Genomic DNA, 23,761 nt, shown 5'->3' on the forward strand with positions numbered 1-23,761 from the left:
GTGCAATTTAGTTCAAAATATCTACCTCTTCATTCAATGAACATTTGTCTAGAGTCCTAAGGTAGAATATATTAATCTACTAGTCCCTTAGTTGGACTCAAGTCTTACACATCTCACTTATGTACACATGCATTTCAAAGCACCAAGGGTGATGAAGATAGAACACTATGTTTTTTCTAACCCTATGTTTAATAAAAGAAACAGTGATCTATTCCAAGTATAAAGAAATAAATATCTGTATTAAATTTTTTATAAGTATACTATATTGTTTGGGAGACTTGAGAGATTTATATTTAATTCTTACTATATGTAATTTCTATCTTTAGACCTAATGCCAATGTGAAATCCAACTCTGTGGTAGAACAGTAAAAGCTTGGACACTGAAGTCAAACTTTTAACTCAGCCTTTTATTAGACAATGTGACACTAGGCAAATTACTTTCTCTAAAGCTCTGTCTCCTCATCTATAAAACATAAATAATAATATACATATAGTGGTTGAGAGGATTAAACAAGAAAATACATGCAAAGTGCCAGCTGATGCCATAAGGTAAGTAATAAGTGTATGTTAACTGCTTGTTTTATTAAAGCTCTAATGAGCACATTTAACACATCTGAAATTGCTATTAATATTTCTTGAAAGTCACACAAACTGGGTTATTAACTCGAAAATCACTAAAGACATAATATAATCTTTAAAAAAAAGTTACAACTGAGTTATTCAAAAATAATGGAATGAGGCATGGAGTCAAGTATTCTGATTGTCCAATACTTCGGTAATAATGACATCTCAACTACAAGTTTATAATCCCACTCAGCTATGGTTTTCCAGTCTTGTAAATAATTACACAAATTGTAAATACCTTCAAGGATGCCCAATGATCCTTCTTATTAATAGATTGCCTCCTCTTTAATGCTGGCTATCTACCTCCCAGGCACTCCAAACAAAAAAGAAAACTGGCAGCCATGGCAAGTTAAAACATCAAACACAGGGCATGATGACTTGTTTATACATCACACAGCTCACATAGTGGGTCCCCAAATCTCTGTCATAGTTATCATTCTTTCCACATCTCTATCTCACTCTATGGTCCGGCAAAGCACCTGGGAAAGATTATGTTAAAAAGCCCCATCATGAACTAGAGCTACTGCCTTATACTTCATTCACCCTTTCAAAATTAAACTCCAAAGATGAAATACAGAGTATCAGGAACAGTGTTTCCCAAACTCTGTTCATCAAGAAATGTTAATAGGTACTGTGCAAATAAAGTGGTCAATAGTCAAATAAGTTTGGGGAATGATACATACTATATCTTTTCTCAGAGATTTACAATGTCCACTGGCATATTAAAAGTTCTGAGAAGTCCTGTTTTAAAAAACAAACAAAACTGCTTGATTTTATAAATCCAGGCATTTAACAAATTTATTTAGCAGTGATGATTTGGGGGAAAATATCTATTAACAACTGATGGAACACTGTTGGGGAAACCCTAGCATAGAAAATCTTGCCAGACACTCTCAAGATGGGTGGCAGCCCAGTCACAACACAGGTGATCCCAAATTGATCTAGAAATTCTACTTTTATGATCTTCTCCAATTAAAAACTTCAAGTCAATTTCATGATTAACTGACAACTGAAAATGACAGCAAAGGAGCACCAATGCTGAATAAATTGGCATGTCAATTTAATCAATAATAAGAGAATGTACTGTTTGTAGTGAGTTGGCAAAACTTGACTGCATGCTCAGATTCAGTAAATCCATCGGATTCTAATTTTGGCAAAGGCACTGTTGTTCTTTCAAGCACTCAAATATAGGATTAGTGTTGCATCAAAATTTTTAGTCCAAACAAAAGATGGTTTAATTGCTTCAGGAAAAGAGCCAATAAGCATAATATCAGAATTCAAGGGAAGGGTAAAGCACTAAGTACAAGCACTGAGTTCCAAAATTATATAGCAAAATTGGTGGAAGCCATCCAGGGAACAAGTGATGATCTAAATATATTTCTCTGGCAGAATTAATACATTGATTAATAAGCATCACTACTATTCCTATGGTCACACGACTATAAAAGACAATTCCAGGTCAATGATGACAATATAGCTTCTCATAATGATAAGGGGTTAGAAAGTTTGAAGAGCAAAAGGAAAATAAGATTATAAATCCACTATCTTTTCTTTTTCAGTTCAAACTCATTTTTCGCCTTGTCCTGAGAACTCTCTTCAAAATCATTCTCATATCTACCTTTATACCCCAAAATATTAAATATTTTGGATATTCCACTCACCTTTTCTTCCCTCTCATCATAGGCTTCCTATTTCTAGCTATCTTTCAGAACTTTTACTATTTATGATTCTCAGTGTCACCATAAAGCAAGCAAGGAAAAGAAGTGAGTTTCACAAGTAATTCAGCATAAATTATAAATTGTGTCATTCAGAACAACTTTGCTTTCTGTCCAGAATAAATCTAACCAATGTTCTAAGTTATAGGTAGATATAGATGTAGCTATAGATCTATACATACAGATCTTTATCTTTTCACTAAGACAACATGAATAAATAAGAACTGCTTAATCTCACCTGATGCTTCATGTAATGATTCATGTAGGGGGTTGCCATTTTACTAACTTTGAGGCAAAATGGACATAGCAAGTTCTTAGTGTTTTCATGGGATGTTCTAAAATGAGTTTCCACATCAGAAAATGATGATGATCTATAATTGCAAACCTAAAAATAGAAGGAAGGCTTGGTTTAACTTGAAAATTTGTAATTGATATGCAATTACAAAGTAACAATAATTTACAATTTGTCAGGAGAACATTATGTACTACTAATCTAGCTCTGATGCGTTTGCAGCCAAGAATCTCACTAAGGCAACACTGCAAGATCATCTTTGAGACATTAAACGTAGCTTTCAAAGTTAAGGGATATATCCCAAAACACAACTAGATCCCCTTCCCCTTATCAGATCTTTTTATCTATCACCTTCTATCTTGACTTGAATTTTCAAGCTTTGGCAACTCTTGCCCTATAACATATTTTTCTGCTACATGAAACAGCATTCTCCTTTAGATTATCAATGGCCTCCAGGTTTATGGCAGTGGCAATTTATCTTTTCCTTGCCTTCCTCTTCCTTCAAATTCTGCAAAAATGCTTTTGCCAAATGCTTTGTGAAAGCATTTGGTAGGGTTCTTTGTAACTAACAGCACTATGTATTTCCCTTGTATGTCTACATTCTTCCCTATATAGTACAGTAAGTCCATATGTTTGTTTTTCTACAACAGGATTCATCTTTGTCCAGTACAGGGATGAGCAAAACAAACAAAAGCCTCTAGACCAAACCCAGCTTGCTGCCCACCCTCATATAAGGCATAAGTTATGCCAAGTTCTGCATAAGTTTGCTGACCGCTGGTCTAATAGGCTTAAATTTTATAACCAAAACAACAAACAAACTAAACACTTAAGAAAACAATAAAATGTATGTGTACCTGGCAGACATATGGCATTTCACCAGGTTTATGATTGTCCTTCATATGTTGTAAAAGAACATGCTCTGTTTCAAATGACAATTCACAGATTTTACAAATAGCTAAATGTGGGAGAGAAACAGTATTATAATATTTAAGATATTAATATAAAAATTCATTGTATGCATCTATATCAATAATAACAGCAGTAGTGACAGTCGTCAACAGTTAAACAGCTTGTTAACTAATTAACTAAGTCCAAAGAACAGTTCTAAGCACTCACATTACCTCACCTACATTAACTCACTTAACTCCTATTAACAATCCTACAAGGTAGGTATTTATATTATCCCCATTATTCAAATATAAAGTAACATGGCTAAAATCTTGTACCTGTATTAAGAGGCAGATCTTGGATTTAAAACCAAGCCATCTTGCTCCAAAATCTGTTTTTTTGTTTTGCTTTGTTTTTGTTTTTTTGAGATAGCGTTTTGCTCTGTCACCCAGCTGGAGTACAATTGCATGATCTTGGCTCATTGCAACCTCCATTTCCTGGGTTCAAGTGATTCTCCTGCCTTAGCTTCCCACGTAGGGGGGATAACAGGCATGCATCACCATGCCTAGCTAATTTTTCTATTTTTAGTAGAGACGGTTTTGCCATGTTGGCCAGGCTGGTCTCGAACTCCTGGCCTCAGGTGATCTCCTGACATTGGCCTGTCAAAGTGCTGGGATTATAGGCATGATCCATCAAGCCTGGCCTGTGATTTTAAACTACAACTGTAGCTCTGTTTCCTACTAAAGTTTAAATGAAGAGCACTGAATTCATATTTAAAATAAATGATACTAGGCTCCTAATTTAGTCCCCAATATATAATGCACAGGTTATGTCAATGCAGTTACCATAATGAATTATTTGCAAGAGGTACTTTATTATTAGTAACTAATTTTATTTAAAAGTTTGTAACTGTTAAAACTTGGCCTTTTCAATTTTGCCCTCAAATTCCAAAGTCTATTTCTTATTTTCATTTTTCTAACCAACTTCTTAAGGTTTTCTTGTTTTATATTATCAAAATCAATAAATATGGAATATTTAAATGTATTGGTAACTTACTAGAAAATTCATGGGGGGTATGTGTACTTTCGATGTGACACTGCAACTGAAATGGTGTGGGAAACTGACGGTAACAGTGCTGGCAGGTGGTATGGTTTTCCCAGCTCTCACTGCTCTGCTTCTCAAGTTCCAAGTGGTGTTTCATGTGGTTCATAAACCTATAAATGGTTGTCAACAGGTGCAAAACTTAGATTTAAAAACAAAAAGGAAATCTCACAAACAAGAATCTGAACCTAAATCTTAAAAATATAAATGTATTGCTCTTAATTATCAAAAGTCCTAAAGTTGTGCAGGAAAGTATGCATTTTTAAATAATCACTTTCTTTAAGTGGTTAAATAAACATCTTTTTATCTTTGCTTTAAAATAATTCATTAATGCAATTAATCTGAAAGATCACCAATTTGATGTAACTCTTAATCATTAATTCAGATTTTTTTTCATTTAGATAAAATAGCAGGCTTCTGATCCATATTTGAAATCCTATTTACATTTTAAAATAAAATACTAAAAGAAAGGAAACCCTATCACCAAAGGCAGCTATAGTCAGGAGGAAATCTTTTAAGGTCTTGAAAATATACAATAGATTCCAGCTGCTTAAATGACAAATTAGTGGTATTTTTACTTGTATCTTGGTTTCTAAATGCATGTAATAGCAGTTTTAATACCTACAATTACAAGAACCTTTTGTTTTATTTAATGATACTGGTTTACTGTTAGCAGAGACTGTTCATCTTAACTTGCAGACAGTGCCCTTTGTAGGCAACGTACATTTTTCAGTTTTACATTCTGCTACTTCAGCTTCCCTAAAAGGCTTCTTCTGAGCAGGAACTACAACATTCAGTGGCAGAGGATGCAATATAAATGGTAACACTTATCTAAAAGAGCTTACTGAAGTTATTTGCTGAATTTGAGAGTAAAGTGATTCAATAAAAACCGTAATTTTTAGACTAGGTCAACTGTTAACAATTATTCACTTTGAGTCCCTAAAAGAAATTATCTTGAAACTAAGTGATAATGCCATCAATCTGGATAGCAATCATCACGAAGATTATAATGTATGTCTCTTTTCACAAATTTACAGCACTGCCTCTCTTTAGAGTGGGCTATGATACACCTTGAAATATCCTTTCCTCCTTTGGTTTGAACACCAGCTCTACAAATGCCTACAGAAAATCCCGGTCTTGGTTAAATATTTACGTATAGAGTGATGGTCTTAAGCTATTAAACTTTCAGCTCACAACTTTCACCACTTAAAGTCTAATAACATAAAATGATCCCTTAACCAATTCACTTTTTCCCAATTATTAAATGATTTCCGTCAGAAGCTCATACTTCTCAACCCAAGAGAAATTAGGGAAACAGCAAAACCTCTTGCAAGGATGTTCACAGAACTTAGATAAATCTAACTATTTTTAGTGACACTCAATGTAGGAAAAAAACCTTATACCACAGTATGTTGATAAGGCAGAGAACAGAAATGCTGAGCTATCAATTACTTATTCTCTATAAATATCAAGTTGCCTTCCTAGTTTTTACTGGTAAAGTAAAATATTATACATTTAACTTCTTTGTTCATGAGGTGTTTATCATTAAGGTTGCATTTTCTAAATGATCAGTAGTTTTAAAAATGCTCAATTCCTGGATATTATCAGATACAGTTTTCTTAAAATCTGTAAATATTCTGAAAATCTAGACATATGTAGCTAGTCTTCATAAACAATAACAAAAAATGAATTTTTCATTTTATTTTGAGACACCTTCGCTCTGTTGCCCAGGCTGGAGTGCAGAGGCATGTTCACAGCTTACTGCAGCCTTAACCTCCCACCTCAGCCCCACAAATAGCTGGAACCACAGGTGCATGTTACCATGCCCAGCTAACTTTTGTATTTTTTCTGGAGATGAGGTTTTGCTGTGTTCCCCAGGCTGGTCTCGAACTCCTTTGCTAAAGCAATCATCTGCCTCAGTCTCCCAAAGTGCTGGGATTACAGGCGTGAGCCACCAGGCCCAACCTCATTTTCGCGTTTGATATTAAATGGGCTAATCTTAAAGGAAAGGCCAAAAAAACCACTGAGAAATAACTTATAATCCCATATTTCAATACAAGAAATTAAGTCAATTAATCACATTGCTCTGCATTTTACCATATTTGCTAACATGATTTTTGATGTCATGTTATCATGGTGGTAGAGTTATATTGCAACACTGTTTCAGTGTTTTGTCTCAAAATACCATTTCCCATCTGTTAAACTACTGCAACCATTGGCTATTGATGGCTCCTAAGCTTGATAAAAGGAGGTAAGGAAATAAGAAAACTCATATAAAACAAGATAAATGTGAAAGAACTTTGAAAATTATAAAGCACTATCATAAAGAAACAATTAATAATTGTTATAGGTATATATCACCATGTATTTCAGGATTTTATATATGCTTCTTTTTGGACCCACAAACTCACAGGAAAATAAATAAATGCTGAGCTCAGAAGTAACTATAGGTGTTTTGAAATGCTAATTACAGTTGATAGTTACCAAGAATAAACACAAAGGCATAAGTATATGAATATGCTTGTATACACATTCACAAACACACTACAGATTACTTTGAAATGCACCCAAAAAATCAAATAGTTCTAAGGATGAAGAGATACATAATAAAGCAAGTATAGTAAAATGTTAATGGTAAAATCAAAGTGGTAAGTGTACAAGGGTCCAATGTGAAATTTTCAAAACTGCTTAATATTTGAAAATTTTTATAGTAAAGTGATACACAAAACCTTATCGAATATAAATATCAGGCTATATAATCAACAAATAATATCATTTAATGTCTTATTACTTTTCTCTTGTTACTAATTTATATAGAATGATAGTTTCAAAGATTACAACTCAACAATTATGAAGTGTAAATTTCTAATATTTAAAGCATTCATATAAAAATCTTCAAAATTCTGACGGAATTAAATCTCTAATTTTTAAAGGTGTTAAATTTTAAAATCAAAACAGACATGTTTCCTAGAACTGATACATCTCTAAAACAGGTAACTTTTCCTGCAAGATGAATGTTCTAAAAATTATAAATATAAATTGAAAGATTTGAGCATTACAAAGATTAGTATCGAGGAACTCAAGCTGGACAAAGTGGTTCTTCTTAAAATGTGAAGAAATATAAAATTTCAAAGACAACTAGAAAATAAAAAATGTCTAATAAAAATTCAAAGATCACTACTAAAACAGAAAAAAGAAGTTTATTTTGTCTTAAGTTAAAATGAACTTTGTCCTTTCTTAAGCTATGCGAAAGAAATACAACTAACTGGATCTAAGAGTCAAACTCCACAATACAAGAAAGGACAAAAGCTTTTCAAAAAGAGAATCTGCCTTTATTCTTAGTAGAAAGTATTAAAACTGCTTACCTAGAATAGCATAGAAAACACAAGATAAAGGCATAACGTTATTTGCAGGAATTACAATTTTCAATAGAAATAAAAATAAGTATTTACATACCTAATGTTATTTTTTAGAATTTTCAAGCAACTGAAGCATTTAAAGGTTGTGTGAGTCTTCTGTTCTTCCTGGACATCTCCTTCATGTTTTCCATAATAAAAGTCATTAACTAACATGATCAATTTTCCTTTCTCTGAATCAATAGTTGTGTTTTTATTTACTGTACTTGAAAATTCTGTTTTAGCCAGTCCCAAAAAGTTATTTATCATGTCTGGACAACAATACTGAAAGAGAAAAAAAAAAATACAAGCCTTACTTATTCTTTGAAAAAATACATACCAAAAAGTGATTGTGTGTTTATACCTAATGCCAGACCATCAAAACTATGCTTGTAATATATCTGGAAAAATAGTCACCAAAAATTTGTGGTGTGTATACATATTCTAAAAATTCAAATAATAAACACCTATTATCCTAATTTAAAAATTCAAAAAGAAATGAGAAACCCTAAAACCAAGACATGGCTGTAGTTCTAACAGCTTTATGCATGCAATTTGCCTTTTTAGATGTAAATATTTAATAATAATTTGTTCCTTAACCAAAAATCATTCATCTCATGTCCGTGTCAAGATGTACAGAAAGAAAATATTTATATGCCTTGATGTATGTATTTAATTATCAAGTGATATACAAAATTTCATAAAGCCTGGTTGGGGAATAATTATAATATACAAAAATTATATAATATAGAATAGTCTCCCTAATTAGAAATGTGGATAATCTTATGTCCCAATGTAAAATTGTCAAATTATACTGCACAGTCTATAAACATTAAAGATTACTCTAAAATACCTATAAATTATGAAACCCACAATAAATGATAAATTATTGCTGTTCTTGTATTTTTCAACAGCAAAGTAGGATAGGATCAGATTTTTTAAATAAACTTTGCTCACAGCGTACCTTTTAAACAGTGTTTCATATCTTTATAAAAGAGCTGAATAATAAACCACTGACAACCAAGAACAGACAACAAGGTGTAGTGAATTTAGGTGGAGGATTTAATCATTGAGAAAAGCAAAGTATCCTTGTTTATCCAAAAAACAAATAAGCAACTTAAGAAATGGGAACCAAGCTTAGACTTAAGGTTTTATAGGAGGATAAAGTAAGCTATGCAGGGGCATGGCTGAGCTATGATACAATATCAACTGGTCACCTTTTATTCAGCCCTAGTACCCTTCTGTGGTATTAACAGACCTTCACTACAACTCCTCATTTATCCCTTATTTTTACATTCTGCAAGTATTAAATATGTACTTTAATACCATATACTATAGTTTGACAAATATCAGACACCATCTGTCTAACATTCTTACTTTTACTCCTCCCAGTATACAGACCATGTTCTGTTGCTTTGTTAGGGCCCTAAAAACTTAGGTAGGTTTTTCAGAGCAAAGGAGTGGAGATCCTATTTTTATAGTAAAATAGGACTTCTCATGTGAACATCCTACATCAGTCAACATTTTCCCCTTTTCCTTCTGGGATTCATCCAAAAGTCACACAACCAAATTCCACAAATTGGTTTATCATTGAAACTAACAGTCAGACAAAATCCACAAACTCCACAATATATGAAAGCACTACCCAAAGCAGCCAACATCAGGCAGATGGCTTTCAGCTAGAAGTAAACCAGAGAAGTAAAGGGGACTCAGTGGTAACGGATATGAAAGAGACAGTAAAAATATACATGTTAAAGCTGAAACACATGTTGTGAATCACAAAGGTAGATCTTTGTTTGCAAAAACAGGTGCAGAAACTGGGGCAACAAGGATGGCAGCAGAAGTACCCCAGACCCAATTCAGCAAAAAAAAAGCAGAAAGGCAGTGCTACTTAAAGAATCAGACACACAAGTCACAATTGCAGGAAGCTTCCTGTCCAGCAAAAAGCTGTTTGAACCAGCTAGCAAGCTGTGAGACTATCCTGGCAACCTATGCTTCCTCCTAAAAGAGCTTGAATAAAACAGCTGGCCCAGGAAAATCCAACTTGTTAAACACAATAGGAATTCACATCTAAACAAAAATACTGTATAATAAAAGAAGTCAAATAACCAAAAAATGTAAAATTCCAACAAAAACATCAGAAATATGTTGCCATGGAGCAGATGTAGATGAAAAAAGTAGCCACAAATTTTAAAAACATAATGAAGCAATTGTCTCTATTTGGAAGACCACAAAGCAAGCAGAGATGCCAAGACAATAAGACATTTAGAAGAAAAAAAAAAGGAGTGGCAAAATCAAGGGTGAAAGTATAGGAAAAAAAATAAAATCAGAGACATGAAGGGAAATTAGGAAGGAATATAGTGGTGAGCAGACGTTGCAAATAAAATAAAGAAAACAGACATTAGTAGGAGAAAAGTCAATTTAAAAAAATTAAGGATTAGGAAAAAAAGTACGTACGCCAGGCAAAGAAGATAAAACAAATTCATACTGAAGATGACACTGTATGGGATAAATATTTTAAAATACAATTCAAATCAAGTGTGCTAAACCCAAATATGCAGGTTGAAAGAACAAGGTGTATGCCAGAGAGGATTCACCCAAAATTCCCAACACCAAGTTATATCATTAAAAATTTATCAGTCTTCAAAACATAAAGAATGTAGACAACCAAAAAACTGTAGACAATCAAACAAAAAGATCAAACCACTTATAAAACACAAAGTAATTCAGCTTGTCCCAGATTCCTCAACACTGAATACTAGAAAAAGGGAGCTACACCAACAAAATCCTGATAGTGGGATTCAATTTACTTTATATAAGATCAAACTGCCTTTCCAGAACGGACTATAGTTAAATTGCTTTGAACATGAATGACCTCACAGAAAAAAGTTTTCAGGCTCTTCCTAAATGAAATTACTGCAGAATGAACTTCAGCCAAACAGAAAACCAAATAAACCATTACAAAAACACTGATGATGAACACTGGATGTATTTACTGTAGAAAAAGATCCAAAAAAATATGACATAAGGTTTAAAAAAATATGTAATGTCATATGCCCTGAAAATGGAAAAATAGTACAACCAACAAATAAAAATTGGGAGAGGATAAAAGAACAAAGAGTATGAGGTCAAGAGTTCACATACTGCCTCACATATAGTAGCAGTTCATCAAGGAGTACCAGAGCCACCAAATAAAGTAATACAGGTACAGGCATTTTAATAGCAAAGGTAAACAAACGGTCAGGCAATATTGACTAAAATCAGTTAGCAAAAGGCAAAGATGGGTAGATTAAAAACAAGAAGTTTTATGCTACTTTAATCTTTCCTCATAGAAAAGAACAGTAGAGAATGGATAATGGAATGGAAGACGAGTGGAGTTATACATTAAAATCAGAAAGATAACCAGGAGAACAAAACTACAGCTACACACACATAAAGCAACCACACTGTGAAAGGCTTTTAAAAGAGAAAGGATTAATGAAAAATTTTAACAGAGCTAAAACCAAATAAATCTATCATACTGGTAAATCTAAACCCATTACTAAAAGAAGAGATTTTCACATAGGATCACAAAAGAAAAATCAACTTTGCTCAAAGCAAAAGGCACACCTAAAACAAAGTAATTCAGAAGAGTTGAACATAAAACAACAAACAAAGAATACACCATGCAAATGGAAACCATAGCAGGAGTTGTGACCCTAACATCACAGTAGAATTTGGGCTGAAAGGCACTAAACGTTAAGACCAAGAAAGGGATATTTTATTAAAACGGTAAAGGATACATTCACAATACAGTTATTTCATTTTATTTTTGAGATGGAGTTTCACTCCATTGCCCAGGAGGGAATGCAGTGACGCCATCTCAGCTCACTGCAACCTCCACCTTCCAGGTTCAAGTGATTCTCCTGCCTCAGTCTCCCAAGTAGCTGGGACTACAGGCATGTGTCACCACGTCAGGCCAGTATTTTATATCTTTAGTAGAGATGAGGTTCCACCATGTTGGCCAGGCTGGTCTCAAATTCCTGGACTCAGGTGATTCCCTGGCCTCGGCCTCCCAAAGTGCTGGGATTACAGGCGTGAGCCATGACGCTTGGCCTCACAATACACTTCTAAAAGCCAGATTCGTCTATATCATAAACAACAGCAACAACTTTGAAACAAAATTGCAATATATGAAAGAAAATACTGATAATGAAAGATGTGCCTTGAAATGTAGTGTTTCTCAAACCAGGACAGATCAAGTGGACTAAATGGAAGCGAAGAGACAGAAATATAAATATAATTAATAAGGTATATTTGGTTGGTAAATACCAAATTCCATACCCCAAAACAGAAATAATATACCTATTTTCAAGTTTCCACATAATATTAAATACCCCCTACACTTCACCAAAAAAAAAAAGGTATTTGTGAAAGCTTGGGGTTTATCATTAAAGAAACTGAGTTTTAAAAGATAGTTATGCCAGTTAATCAGTTATACAAAGAGAAAAATATCTCAAAGAATTTTCTAAGGATTAATGAAATAACGTATTTAAAGCTTAGTATTGTATCTGATACATGGTCTTAGATAAATATATTTTTCTTATTGTTATAGAATATTTGATATTTTAAATATTTTTCCATTGAAAGAAAACATTATTTATATGCTAGTCTTCTTCCATCTATCTATAATAATCTATATCTATAATATATTATTATCTATAATAATCATTCACAAATAATCTAAGAATCATATTATTTTCAAAATAAAAGTTATTATAATATTAAAACTTTAACTGATGCATAAACATATATAAACTAGAAAAAGTCCCCACAGATTTAAATTTTCCCTTCCTAGATTTGGAGACTATTCTTTCAAGATTTCCTTATGATATTAACACAAATATTGTTCAATTTTATCTTCAACTTAGTTCAGTTGTAAGAAATTGTATTTCTTACAATGATAGGGATACTTTTCTTATTTAAAATGTCATAGTGTTTTATTAAATTAGTATGAAAATTCTACAAAGTTTTTGTTGTTTCTACTAGAAGTAATTACAAACCATGAAGTAACACACAAAAGCCACATTTTGGAGAATGCTGCCATTCTCTCCAGGTGCAAAAGTATATATAACATGCTACAATTTCTGTACAAAATAGAAAATAAGAACATTAATGTTTACTTGTACAAGCAGACAAACTAATAAAAAATTACTTTCTTTGAGTCATACTAGGAACTAGGTAAAAAAGACACCAAGGTAAGATTCTTCACTTTCATTTCTTTGTAGGCTTTTTAGTTTTGAATCATGTGACTGTATTATTCCCTACTAAAAAAATTAAATAGATAACTAAAAAATACGGTCTTTTTTTCATCTGTAATGCCAAACATAAAAAAATCAGAAATCTCATCAAAACATTACATAGAACAGGAAAACTGAAAGTACCTCTACAGGATAATTCTCCTGTAAGACCAAAGCACAAAGTGCAGTCCAGGGCTATACTCTGATAGTAAGGATAGACCAAACACAGTTGTGTATATGAATAAGAAGACTGTATTTAGAATTTTTTAAGCTCCCTTATTTTTTTCTACTTTTTTGTAAAATGCTGAATTTCAATAAAAATGTGTAAACCTCTGAAATAGCAAAAACTTTTTCTAAGTTACTTCTTTGCCATTCTACCAAGCTCCTTCCATCTTTCCTTATATAATCTACATCCATTTTTCTGATTTTTTCTCCCTTCCTGCCATTTATACTGGGCATGTAAGGAGAGTACAACACAGCAGGATACTATAATATCTACTAAAATACTTTAAGCATTACCTAAACCTCATACTTCATTAGTACTTCGAACATTTCTTAAAACCTAAATTCAAGGGCTTCCTGCACCAATAAAAAGCTCAAATTAATTTATACAATTATATGAACTATATTCTAGACTGAATTAAAATAATTATTTCATATGGAACACTCCAACACTTCAAGTTCATACTTGATTGTTAAAAATTAAAATGTAAAACTCAGATTTTCATTGTGCAATGTGACATGCATATGTTAACATCACACAAAAATAAGGTAACAGAATTTTTTTTTTTTTTTTTTGAGATGGAGTTTCGCTGCTGTTGCCCAGGCTGGAGTGCAATGGTGCGATCTCGGCTCACCGCAACCTCCACCTCCTGGGTTCAGGCAATTCTCCTGACTCAGCCTCCTAAGTAGCTGGGATTACAGGCACGCACCAACATGCCCAGCTGATTTTTTGTATTTTTAGTAGAGACGGGGTTTCACCATAAGGTAACAGAATTTTTAAGTTATATGCAAAAGTAAATATGTAATAAAATGCCTGTTTTATAAAAAGTTTAAAGGGTATGACCTAATAAATTAATCTGATTAATACATTTTTATTTAGAATTAAAATACAATAAACATTCATTATATTACATACAACCTTAAGTTTTAAAATTTGATGATTTATAAGGAATTTTAGAATCTATATAATCATTATGAATATAAATTTTTACTTAAATGGAAATACCAATGAGATTATTTCTGGACAAAGCATTAATTACTGTTATTATCAATATTTTTAGAAATGTGCAAACTTTTTACAAATTAAATAATGAAAGAGTTTTACCTTCATGTGATTTTTCAAAGGATCCAAAAGATTGAAATGAATGTTGCACTTTGGACAAGCTCTTGGAAAAGGCGTTCCATTTTTAGATTGATTTGATGTGGTATTTGCACCTAAAATAAATTCAGAACATTTGTGATTCAAATTCATCACCTTTTAACCTTAAAACTAATAATACATTTAAAAATTATAACCATTTCTAAAATATATGTACAAATACTATAATTTCTTTTTACATACCAGATTTCATATTTACCTTTTGCTGACATAGCCTGGGAAGATGTCACTGAAGGAGATTTAACTGAAGGTAATGTAGCTGAGGAATTTGCTCCAGAAACACTTTCGCTAGGCTTAGGCTTCTTTGGATTAACATTATTAACTTCAGAAGTAGAAGGACGTTTTGATAAAAATGAACTTTCATTCATACCTACATGATTTAAATAGTGAGAAAATATTTTTAAAAATTAGGATATTATTTACATCTGAGTAAAAATAGTTCAGAGCTAAATTAAAGGTAATATATTAAATTATCATATTATGACAATAATGATAAAAACTTGATGTGATCCGAACTCAAGGGTATAAAGAAATTGCACATATATTTATCATGGACTACATATATTTAAATAATTTAGAAAATAATCCCTCGATGAAAGAAAATTCTAAATATGGCTTCAAAAAAAGCAATATGTAAATAGCTATTTTAAAGGGAGCCAGATAAAAATATTCCAACCAAAAAATAAAGAATACTATGAATAAGTTCTAACAAATGAATTATCTTTAGATGCTTAAATGTGCATTTAGTACATTAGAGTTTGTAAAAAAAAAATATCTGTTTCAAAATTTAGAGATACTCTTAAGATGCTTTTTTTATTTAACAACTTAAAATGTCTAATGGAAATTTAGTTCTTTTCCTACCTAACAAACTGAAGAGTGGTCTACTCTCACGACTTTGGGTGGTATTATCCATTTATCGCTATGGTGGAAATAACTAATCTTCAATGATAATACTTCATTCATTTATTTAAAAGACACATAATGGAAGTAGTAAGCATAATGATTTTCACACTATGTTCCCCAGAGATTAATGAGTCCACTTTAGATAATATACTGAACATGTCTAACCGAGAAACATTTTTGTTTTATTAAAATTTTGCATTAAAAATTTGTTTATATAAGGATTTTGTTCCTAAAAATACTTTCCCATTTGAAAACCATAATGTTAAGGCTAAAGGATTTTAGTTTTATTTACTGCATTCACAAGAGAAATGAGGGTATCCAGGCTATAACAAGGCTCAAAAAAGTATTGTTTTGAAAATAACATACAACTGTACTTTGTAAAAGAGATTCTAAAACTGTACATCATATTTTAATTCTCCCAATTGTACATTAAAAGTAGAAATGGTAAGGTAAATATAATAGAAATATTCCAGGTTTTTAAGTCAGACACGTTCAAATCCACACCTCGTCACTCTCTAGTATGTATACTTAGCTTTATTAATTTATCTAAGCCTCAGTTTCCTCTTTTATAAAATAATTTATAATAACCTATTTTACAGAGCTGCTTTAAGGGCCAAACAAGATAATGTACTTACAGCACCCAAGAAAACATCTGTTACACAGAAAGAACTCAATAATAAATTACAGCTGTTATCGTTACTAACAAAATATTGTATATTTAACTTACTTTAGAGGGGAAAAATATTATAATAGATTCACCTGTCAACCTTTTACTAAGAGCAACCATTTCAGCAAAAAGAAAAAGTATTATACTACTTGGTTTCTCTGTTTAATCCTTTTGAGATAACATAAAAATGATTTTTTTCCATCTTCAAAATACTCGATTACTGATAGCTATACTGTAGGTACACGGGAAAGATTCTGGGTAATCACATTCACATTCTTGTGAGATGCTTAAGTTACTTGAAAAACCAAGGAATGCTGGCATTCTGAATTAAGCATCTGATTTATAGCAGGCTGGACAGCAAAAATAGATTGCTTTAAGAATTTTTAAGGTAAAAAATCTCAAGATTAAACAAAATCACTCTGTATTTGTTTTAAATTTTGATGCTTTAACTTATTTATCTCTGTTGTGTTTGGCCTGTGCTACACCCTACCCTCAACAGTTCTCTCTCTGCTAGTAAAAGCCTATTCTCATTTAAGATTTAGCTCAAATCCAGTCTTCTCCAAACCCCCATAATCTCCCTAGATGGTAGTCTGTTAATCATGTTACTGAACATGTAGCACATATCATTCATAATAACTGTGTTGTCCAGCCTTTTAAAGCTTATACTGTATTCTCACATTTCACTTGGATTTGGGCATTAAAAAATTCCTGAGCAAAGTAGAGCAGGAATTAAAATTACATGTCCAAAACAATGGTTCCAGATGTGAAGAATGAATGCATTATACAAAAAAAATTAAAATCTCCCTTTTAACAATATGAGAAAATCAAAGTGGTTATGTAACTTAATAGAGGCTACAAAAATCTTAAGAATAGAGGATCAAATCATCCTACTTACTGCTCACGCTAAAGTCCCACTCCAAAGTAGAACACTTACAGGAATAACAGGAATCATTATTTCTCCTTATTCCCAAGAAGTTTCAAGAATTCAGACTTTTTCTATGAATAAAGACTATATGCTTTATGAAACTAGAACTAAGACAACTATATTTTCTCCCTCTTTCTTTTGATTCTTAACTATTTCACAAACCAGATTGTTACTAAATAATTAACTGACACCCAGAGAGGTGAATAACAAATCAAGTATTATCAAAATGGAAAAACAGTCTAAGTTTACAACAAAAGTTAGTATTACTATAACAAAAACTGCGAGAGGGTTTGGTACATTCTCCACACTAATTTGTTAGTAAATCTAAAAATTCCAAAAAATCATGTGTATGTCTATTTAGTCAAATATTTGGATGCAAATTGCTAATGTACAAAGAGTAATTGCCTTGATTTTTCAATTAGATAAAATTCTTTTATAGTACACTAATTTATTTTAATGAAAAACTTTGTTATAGTATACAATCAAAAAATCTTAAATGTTGTTCAACAGGGAACGTTCATTAATCCTTCAATGTACATTTAATGAGTACTTACTATGTGCAAATCACTATTTATTGTGGGCAGTTTATAATACCACCTTATAATCATATTCAACTATCATGCTGAAACAATATATTAGAATAGAAAGACATTAAACTAATAAGAAATCAACTATAACCATGTATTTTTCACACTTAGTGTCCATAGAAACTAATCCTTTTTTTTTTTTTTAACAGAGTATTTAGGCTACCTGAGAAGTTCTCTAACTCACAGAAATTATTTTAATATTTCTCAACTATGGTTAGCTCCAAGTGAGAATGAGCTTAAAGTTGGTTACTTAATAGGAAGAAATAAAATATTCTGTCATTAAATAGGATTTTACAGAAAATTACCCAAGAAAGGTATTCAAGAACTACTAGTGACATTCCACCTTACAATACATGATACACTTCCCACAAAGGAGGGGCTTCAAAACAGAAAGCCAATCTCACATGCATATTCATCAAGTTTCTTTTTATAATCTTTATGAAAAAAAAAATACTAAAACCAACCTGCTATAGAAAGTGTTGGTCTCCCTTGGTAATGTGATAACCCTGTATCCTGGGTCAAGTCAAACAGTAACTCTGACGACTTATTAGACACAACTCGTGATGAGTTTGTTATATAACCCTGTTAAATAGTTCAAAGGAAAAATAATACATTTAATCAACAGTTAAAATTATTTCAATATGATTATATATTACATATTATGTAATTTTATATAATTATATAAGAATTTTACCCTGTAGACTTTTAAAAACTTAATTGCTTGCCCAATATTCTAAGGAAACCCTTTGATGACTCAATTATTAACAAGTTAATAACACAAAGATAATTGCTACTTTGCCAAAATTATCATCTACTGAAACTGAAAGCAAGCTATTATTTAGAGCTGGTTTACTGCTGACTAGAAAACTAAAATGGGGGAAAAATTCTTAGTCCAACTTTTTCAAGGTAAAAGAAACATAAACCAACTTTATATCAATAAGATTGATAACCTATAAGTAACTTCTAAAGATGCAGTATCCCCATTAAAGGGCAAATAATAGAACTTAGCAAAATCTTTGGGCAAGAGCAAGGAGAAAAATAAAAAACATATTGATGTGATCAAAAAAATTAAAAGCTTCTATGCCTTTAAAAACCCCACATCTGAGATATCAGGGCAAACAAATGGAATCAATCTACAGTATTGTGCATCAGTGTTAAGGATGAATATATCACATAATATGAATTTTGAAATCATCTTTATTGGAGAAATGTATAAGCTATACGTCAGAAGGAGAAAAAAATGGGCCCCACACACGTTCCATCATCCCATAGAAAGCCATGGCAGGCCAGGAATCTTCTGTCTCATCAGTCAAATACAAAAGCATCAGGTCAGCAGAGTGAACAAATAAGAATGCCAGGCAGAGAGGGTTTAGAATAGAAGTTGTTTATAGAAGAAATTTGGGCCAGCTGTCCTGTTCCTGGAGACATCCGGATGCAAAGGAAGTTTTAGCCCTTCCATCAGGAGAAAGGGTGGTCCAAACTAAAAGGAAGATCTTAAGAAGAGAGGAGTGAAAGTATGAGATGAATGATAATGTGGTCAAGTATAAAGCAGTATAAATGTATAATATATATGAGCATACATATATATTTAGTGTACATAATTATGAAAAGTATGGTCAATATAATTTAGGGACATATACTCCAATTTTATAATACATAAATATAGTGATACACACATACACAAATGTACTCCAATACTACTAATACTTCTAAAAGATACCCATTGTGAACAATAAGCTCTGAGAGTGACTTTTGGGCCATTCTACATGTCATAACATATAACAAGAAAAGTTTCATGATTAATAATGATTAAAAATTAAAGGAAAATAGACCATCAGTTTAGGAAAAATATGGGCAAAAGACATAAACTGAGAATTCAGAAATACAAATGAACAACACATATGAAATACCTTTTTTCCAAATTGCTAGCCAAAAAAAAATGCAAATAAAAACAACAGCAATATTTAACGAATAAATTGGCATGTTACCATAATATCTGCTATAAAATTAATTAATTAATTGGCCACTACTCTTAAAATTGTCAAGGTAGTGGAAGACAAAGAAAGGATGAATAACTAGAAAATAGAGTAGACTAAAAAGAAATAACTGCAAGGTGGGATTCTGAATAAGATACTGGGCATGAAAAAGAACATTAATGGGAAAACTGATGAAATTCCAGTAAGGTCTATAGCTGAATTAATGTTAATTACCCAGTAGTGATAAAATGTTAACATAAGGGAAAACTGGATAAGGGGTATATGAAAACTGTTTGTACTATTTTTTTCTGTGTCTAAGATTAGTTTGAATCAAAAAGTAATGATAACATTCACTATTGGCAAAGTGGTGCTCATATTTTAGTATAATTTATCTGCACAAAAACTTTGGCAGTAGCTATGAAAGCCTTTAAAAGGTTCATCTCCGCTCTCCGTGCCGGTAGTGGTCACGTTCCTAAAACCCGCCGGACTTTCCGAAAGAAGTGTAGCAAGCACCAACCCCACAAAGTGACACCGTACAAGAAGGGCAAGGATTCTCTGTATGCCCAGGGAAAGCGGTGTTATGACAGGAAGCAGAGTGGCTAGGGTGGGCAAACTAAGCCGATTTTCCAGAAAAAAGCTAAAACTACAAAGAAGATTGTGCTAAGACTTGAGTGCGCTGAGCCCAACTGCAGATCTAAGAGAATGCTAAGATGCAAGCATTTTGAGCTGGGAGGAGATAAGAGAAAAGGCCAAGTGATCCAGTTCTAAGTCATCTTTTCTTTTATGAAGATAAAATCTTGAGTTTATGTTCAAAAAAAAAAAATAAAGGTTCTTTTATCTATTCCATTTTTAATAATTTATGGTGATGAAATAAAAATGTTTAAGGAAAATTTAATTATAACAGCAAAACAATTATAACCTGTATGTCTAACAATGGAGGAATGATTAAACTGATAAACTACTGTGCAAAAAATCACTTTATTTTTCTTTCTTGAGACATAGTCTCACTCTGTCTGCAGGATGGAGCGCAGCAGTGCAATCTTGGCTCACTGTAACCTCTGCCTCTCGGGTTCAAGCGATTCTCCTGCCTCAGCCTCCTGAACAGCTGGGACAGCCGTGTGCCACCATGCCCAGCTATTTGTATTTTTAGTACAATCCTTTTGTACTAAAAATAGTATTTAAAAATTGTATTTTTAGTATAATCCTGTTGTACTAAAAGTAGTATTTAAATATTTTCAGTATATCCTGTTGGCCAGATGGTCTCGATCTCTTGACCTCATGATCTGCCCACCTCGGCCTCCCAAAGTGCTGGGGTTACAGGCATGAGCCACTGCACCCAGCCAAATTAACATTTTTTTTTAAGGAATACCCAGTGACATGTTCCAAGTAGAATGTTCAGAAAAAAAGAGAAATATGTATTTGCATATACTATATGGTCCTCTTCTCACTTTTCCAAAATCTGTCCCAAAATACATATTATTTCATAAGAGAAATATAAAGGTTTTATTATAAATTAAGGAATATTTAAGTTTTAAGAATTTTGCTTTGTTACCAACTTTTCTATTGACATGGGTTTGTTAAGAAGTTATGGAAATAAGCTATTAACGCAACTCACACTAATCCTAGAATTTGAGGCCTAATAGGTAGATGTAGGCATTTGGGCTTTAACATGTAGCATTTTTTTAAAAAAAATCATAATGCCCTATGATTTAACAGTAATAAAACATAATCTTACTTCAAAGTAAATATTTTCTCCAAATATTTGTGAAATAATGGAACAGTCACTTCTGAGTTTCAAGTAATTTACCTTTCAAACTGAAATAATAGCCACAGTTCTTTGTTTTAAATGTACGTGCTCTTCATGGTACATGTATCATATCAAGCAGCTATCACAATAATATTAATAAAGACCTAATATTATTACCCATTTTATAAATAGGTAAACTAAGGTTAGGTGTGGTCGAGTAAGGCTCCCAATACAGCCCCAATTGCTGCTAATGGAGCTGGAATTAGAAACCAGGTCTGACTGATTACAAAGCCCATGCTTTGTAATAGCCCATGCTTAAGCTATATCACATTGACTTTCTAGGTTATAATAATATATCCCATCCCTGCCAACCTGAAAGCGATGTTGAGATACATTTCATGAAAAGTAAAATCACAAACACAAAATGACATAAAATGAAAAACTACTAATTATAATTTATTAAAATAGCTTCCAAAAGTCAGAGAAAAGTCCCTTAACCGGGATTCTCAATTTATTCCAGAATACACCTCTTTCATTCTTAACTTGGACTGTACAGTAGAATTACACTTGAAGAGTTTTTAAGAAGCTATCGCTTCTGGGTCCTTGCCAGACCAACTGACAAAACCTCTCATATTTTTAAAAGAACCCAAGGACTGGGAACGATCAACTAAGGTGCTCTGATTTAAAAAACTATGCCCAATTCTGAGTCAGAAAATAATCAGATTTCTAACTCTTATTACACCAAACATAACAACTCTTGCTTTTTTTTTCCCTCCCTGGATCCAATGTTGGAAAGATTTTTACCTAACAAACTATCAAATAATGTTCTTTTTCCAATTTTTTTCTCTCAAATGCCAAACAGCTTATAATATGCATGCGAAAACCACTGAGTTAATTTGATTCCAACTAATAGCAAAGAATTGTTACACTGTGGATAGCTTTCCAGTTATCTTCAGGAACACCTGTTACATTTTTTTTTTTTTTTTTTGAGACAGAGTCTCATTCTGTCACCCAGGCTAAAGTACAGTGGTGTGATCTTGGCTCACTGCAACCTCCGCCTTCCAGGTTCAAGTGATTCTCCTGCCTCAGCCTCACGAGTAGCTGGGATTACAGGTACACGCCACCACGCCCAAGTAATTTTTGTATTATTAGTAGAGACGGGGTTTTGCCCTGTTAGCCAGGCTGGTCTTGAACTCTTGATACCTCAGGTGATCCACCCGCCTCAGCCTCCCAAAGTGCTGGGACTACGGGTATGAGCCACCACGCCTGGCCACGTATTAAATTTTTTAAAACATCAGAAACAGCCTGTGGAACCTTAAATCATAGATGATTCAAGATAGAGACTGAGTAGTCTCCCTGATTGTTCTTATTATATAAAGAAAATACATTTTTAGGAAAATTTACTACTATTTTTCTGAGACAGTGGTGCCCTAACTCTTTGGCTTCAGAACTATTTTACACACTTTAAAATTGTTGAACCCAAAAAGACTTTTTTTTTTACGTTGGTTATATCTATCAATAATTTCCATACTAGAAATTAAAACAGAGAACATTTTAGAACATTTATTTATTCATTTTTAAATAACAAACTCATTACAGATTAACATAAATAACATTTTAATGAAAAATGACTTGCAAACACACAAAAAATAGTGAAGAGTGGCATTGTTTCATATCTTTGCAAAGTTCTTAAATATCTAGTTAATCAAAAATTGTTTTAGTCTCTTATCTGCTTCTGCCTTCAATCGGTTAGGACATGTTGTTTTGGTTGAAGAATATTACTAAAACCTGCCTCGTTAGGAATGTAAGAGGGAGTGTTTTAATAGGGTTTTAATTAACTGTGGAAATACTACTTTGATACTATACCAAAACTGAACAGTTGGTACTTTCAAAAAGGTCTGTTGCAGTGTGAAATCTGAAACCATATTCCAGAACACCTTGTTCCCTTAAAATCAATGGTCTATCTTAGGATCATTTACCCATGAATACTTTTGTAGCATATATACTAGTTATTAGGAAAATATTGGTTTCATTGACTTATACAGGTCTTCCAAATGGTGACATAGTTCATTACACAATATTTTTAAAATCATTATTTATCAATACCACCAGTCATCAGAAAAGTCTTGAAGTATTCGAAAGCTGTCAAGATCACGGTGGTAAATGAGTTTTTGCTTGAAAGTTCAAATTTTACCATTGGCAACAAATACGACTATCAATTGTTTTCGCTGAAGTGACAGGTTTGAGGAAACGTTTGCCAAACAATCAAGATTGAATAAAT

The 23,761-nt window shown here is 32.4% G+C and overlaps 1 protein-coding gene across 15 annotated transcripts in view; it reads right to left on the reverse strand.

The window, feature by feature from the left end:
* Positions 1 to 23,761, reverse strand: part of ZNF280D (zinc finger protein 280D) — a 106,717-nt gene that overhangs the window by 47,535 nt on the left and 35,421 nt on the right. For all 15 annotated transcript variants that reach the window (XR_005197605.1, XM_017513770.1, XM_017513780.2 and 12 more), the window contains 7 exons: positions 18,222 to 18,339; positions 14,875 to 15,045; positions 14,622 to 14,731; positions 8,077 to 8,300; positions 4,576 to 4,733; positions 3,486 to 3,586; positions 2,578 to 2,724 (listed from right to left, as the gene is read on the reverse strand). Coding sequence is in view for 14 of the 15 variants with exons in the window: in XM_017513770.1 (XP_017369259.1) it covers positions 2,578 to 2,724; positions 3,486 to 3,586; positions 4,576 to 4,733; positions 8,077 to 8,300; positions 14,622 to 14,731; positions 14,875 to 15,045; positions 18,222 to 18,339 (1,029 nt within the window). In the remaining variant the exon portion in view is untranslated. The remainder of the gene's footprint in view (positions 1 to 2,577; positions 2,725 to 3,485; positions 3,587 to 4,575; positions 4,734 to 8,076; positions 8,301 to 14,621; positions 14,732 to 14,874; positions 15,046 to 18,221; positions 18,340 to 23,761) is intronic.

Source organism: Cebus imitator, unplaced genomic scaffold, assembly GCF_001604975.1.
Source record: "Cebus imitator isolate Cc_AM_T3 unplaced genomic scaffold, Cebus_imitator-1.0 Scaffold501, whole genome shotgun sequence".
Lineage (NCBI taxonomy): Eukaryota > Metazoa > Chordata > Mammalia > Primates > Cebidae > Cebus > Cebus imitator.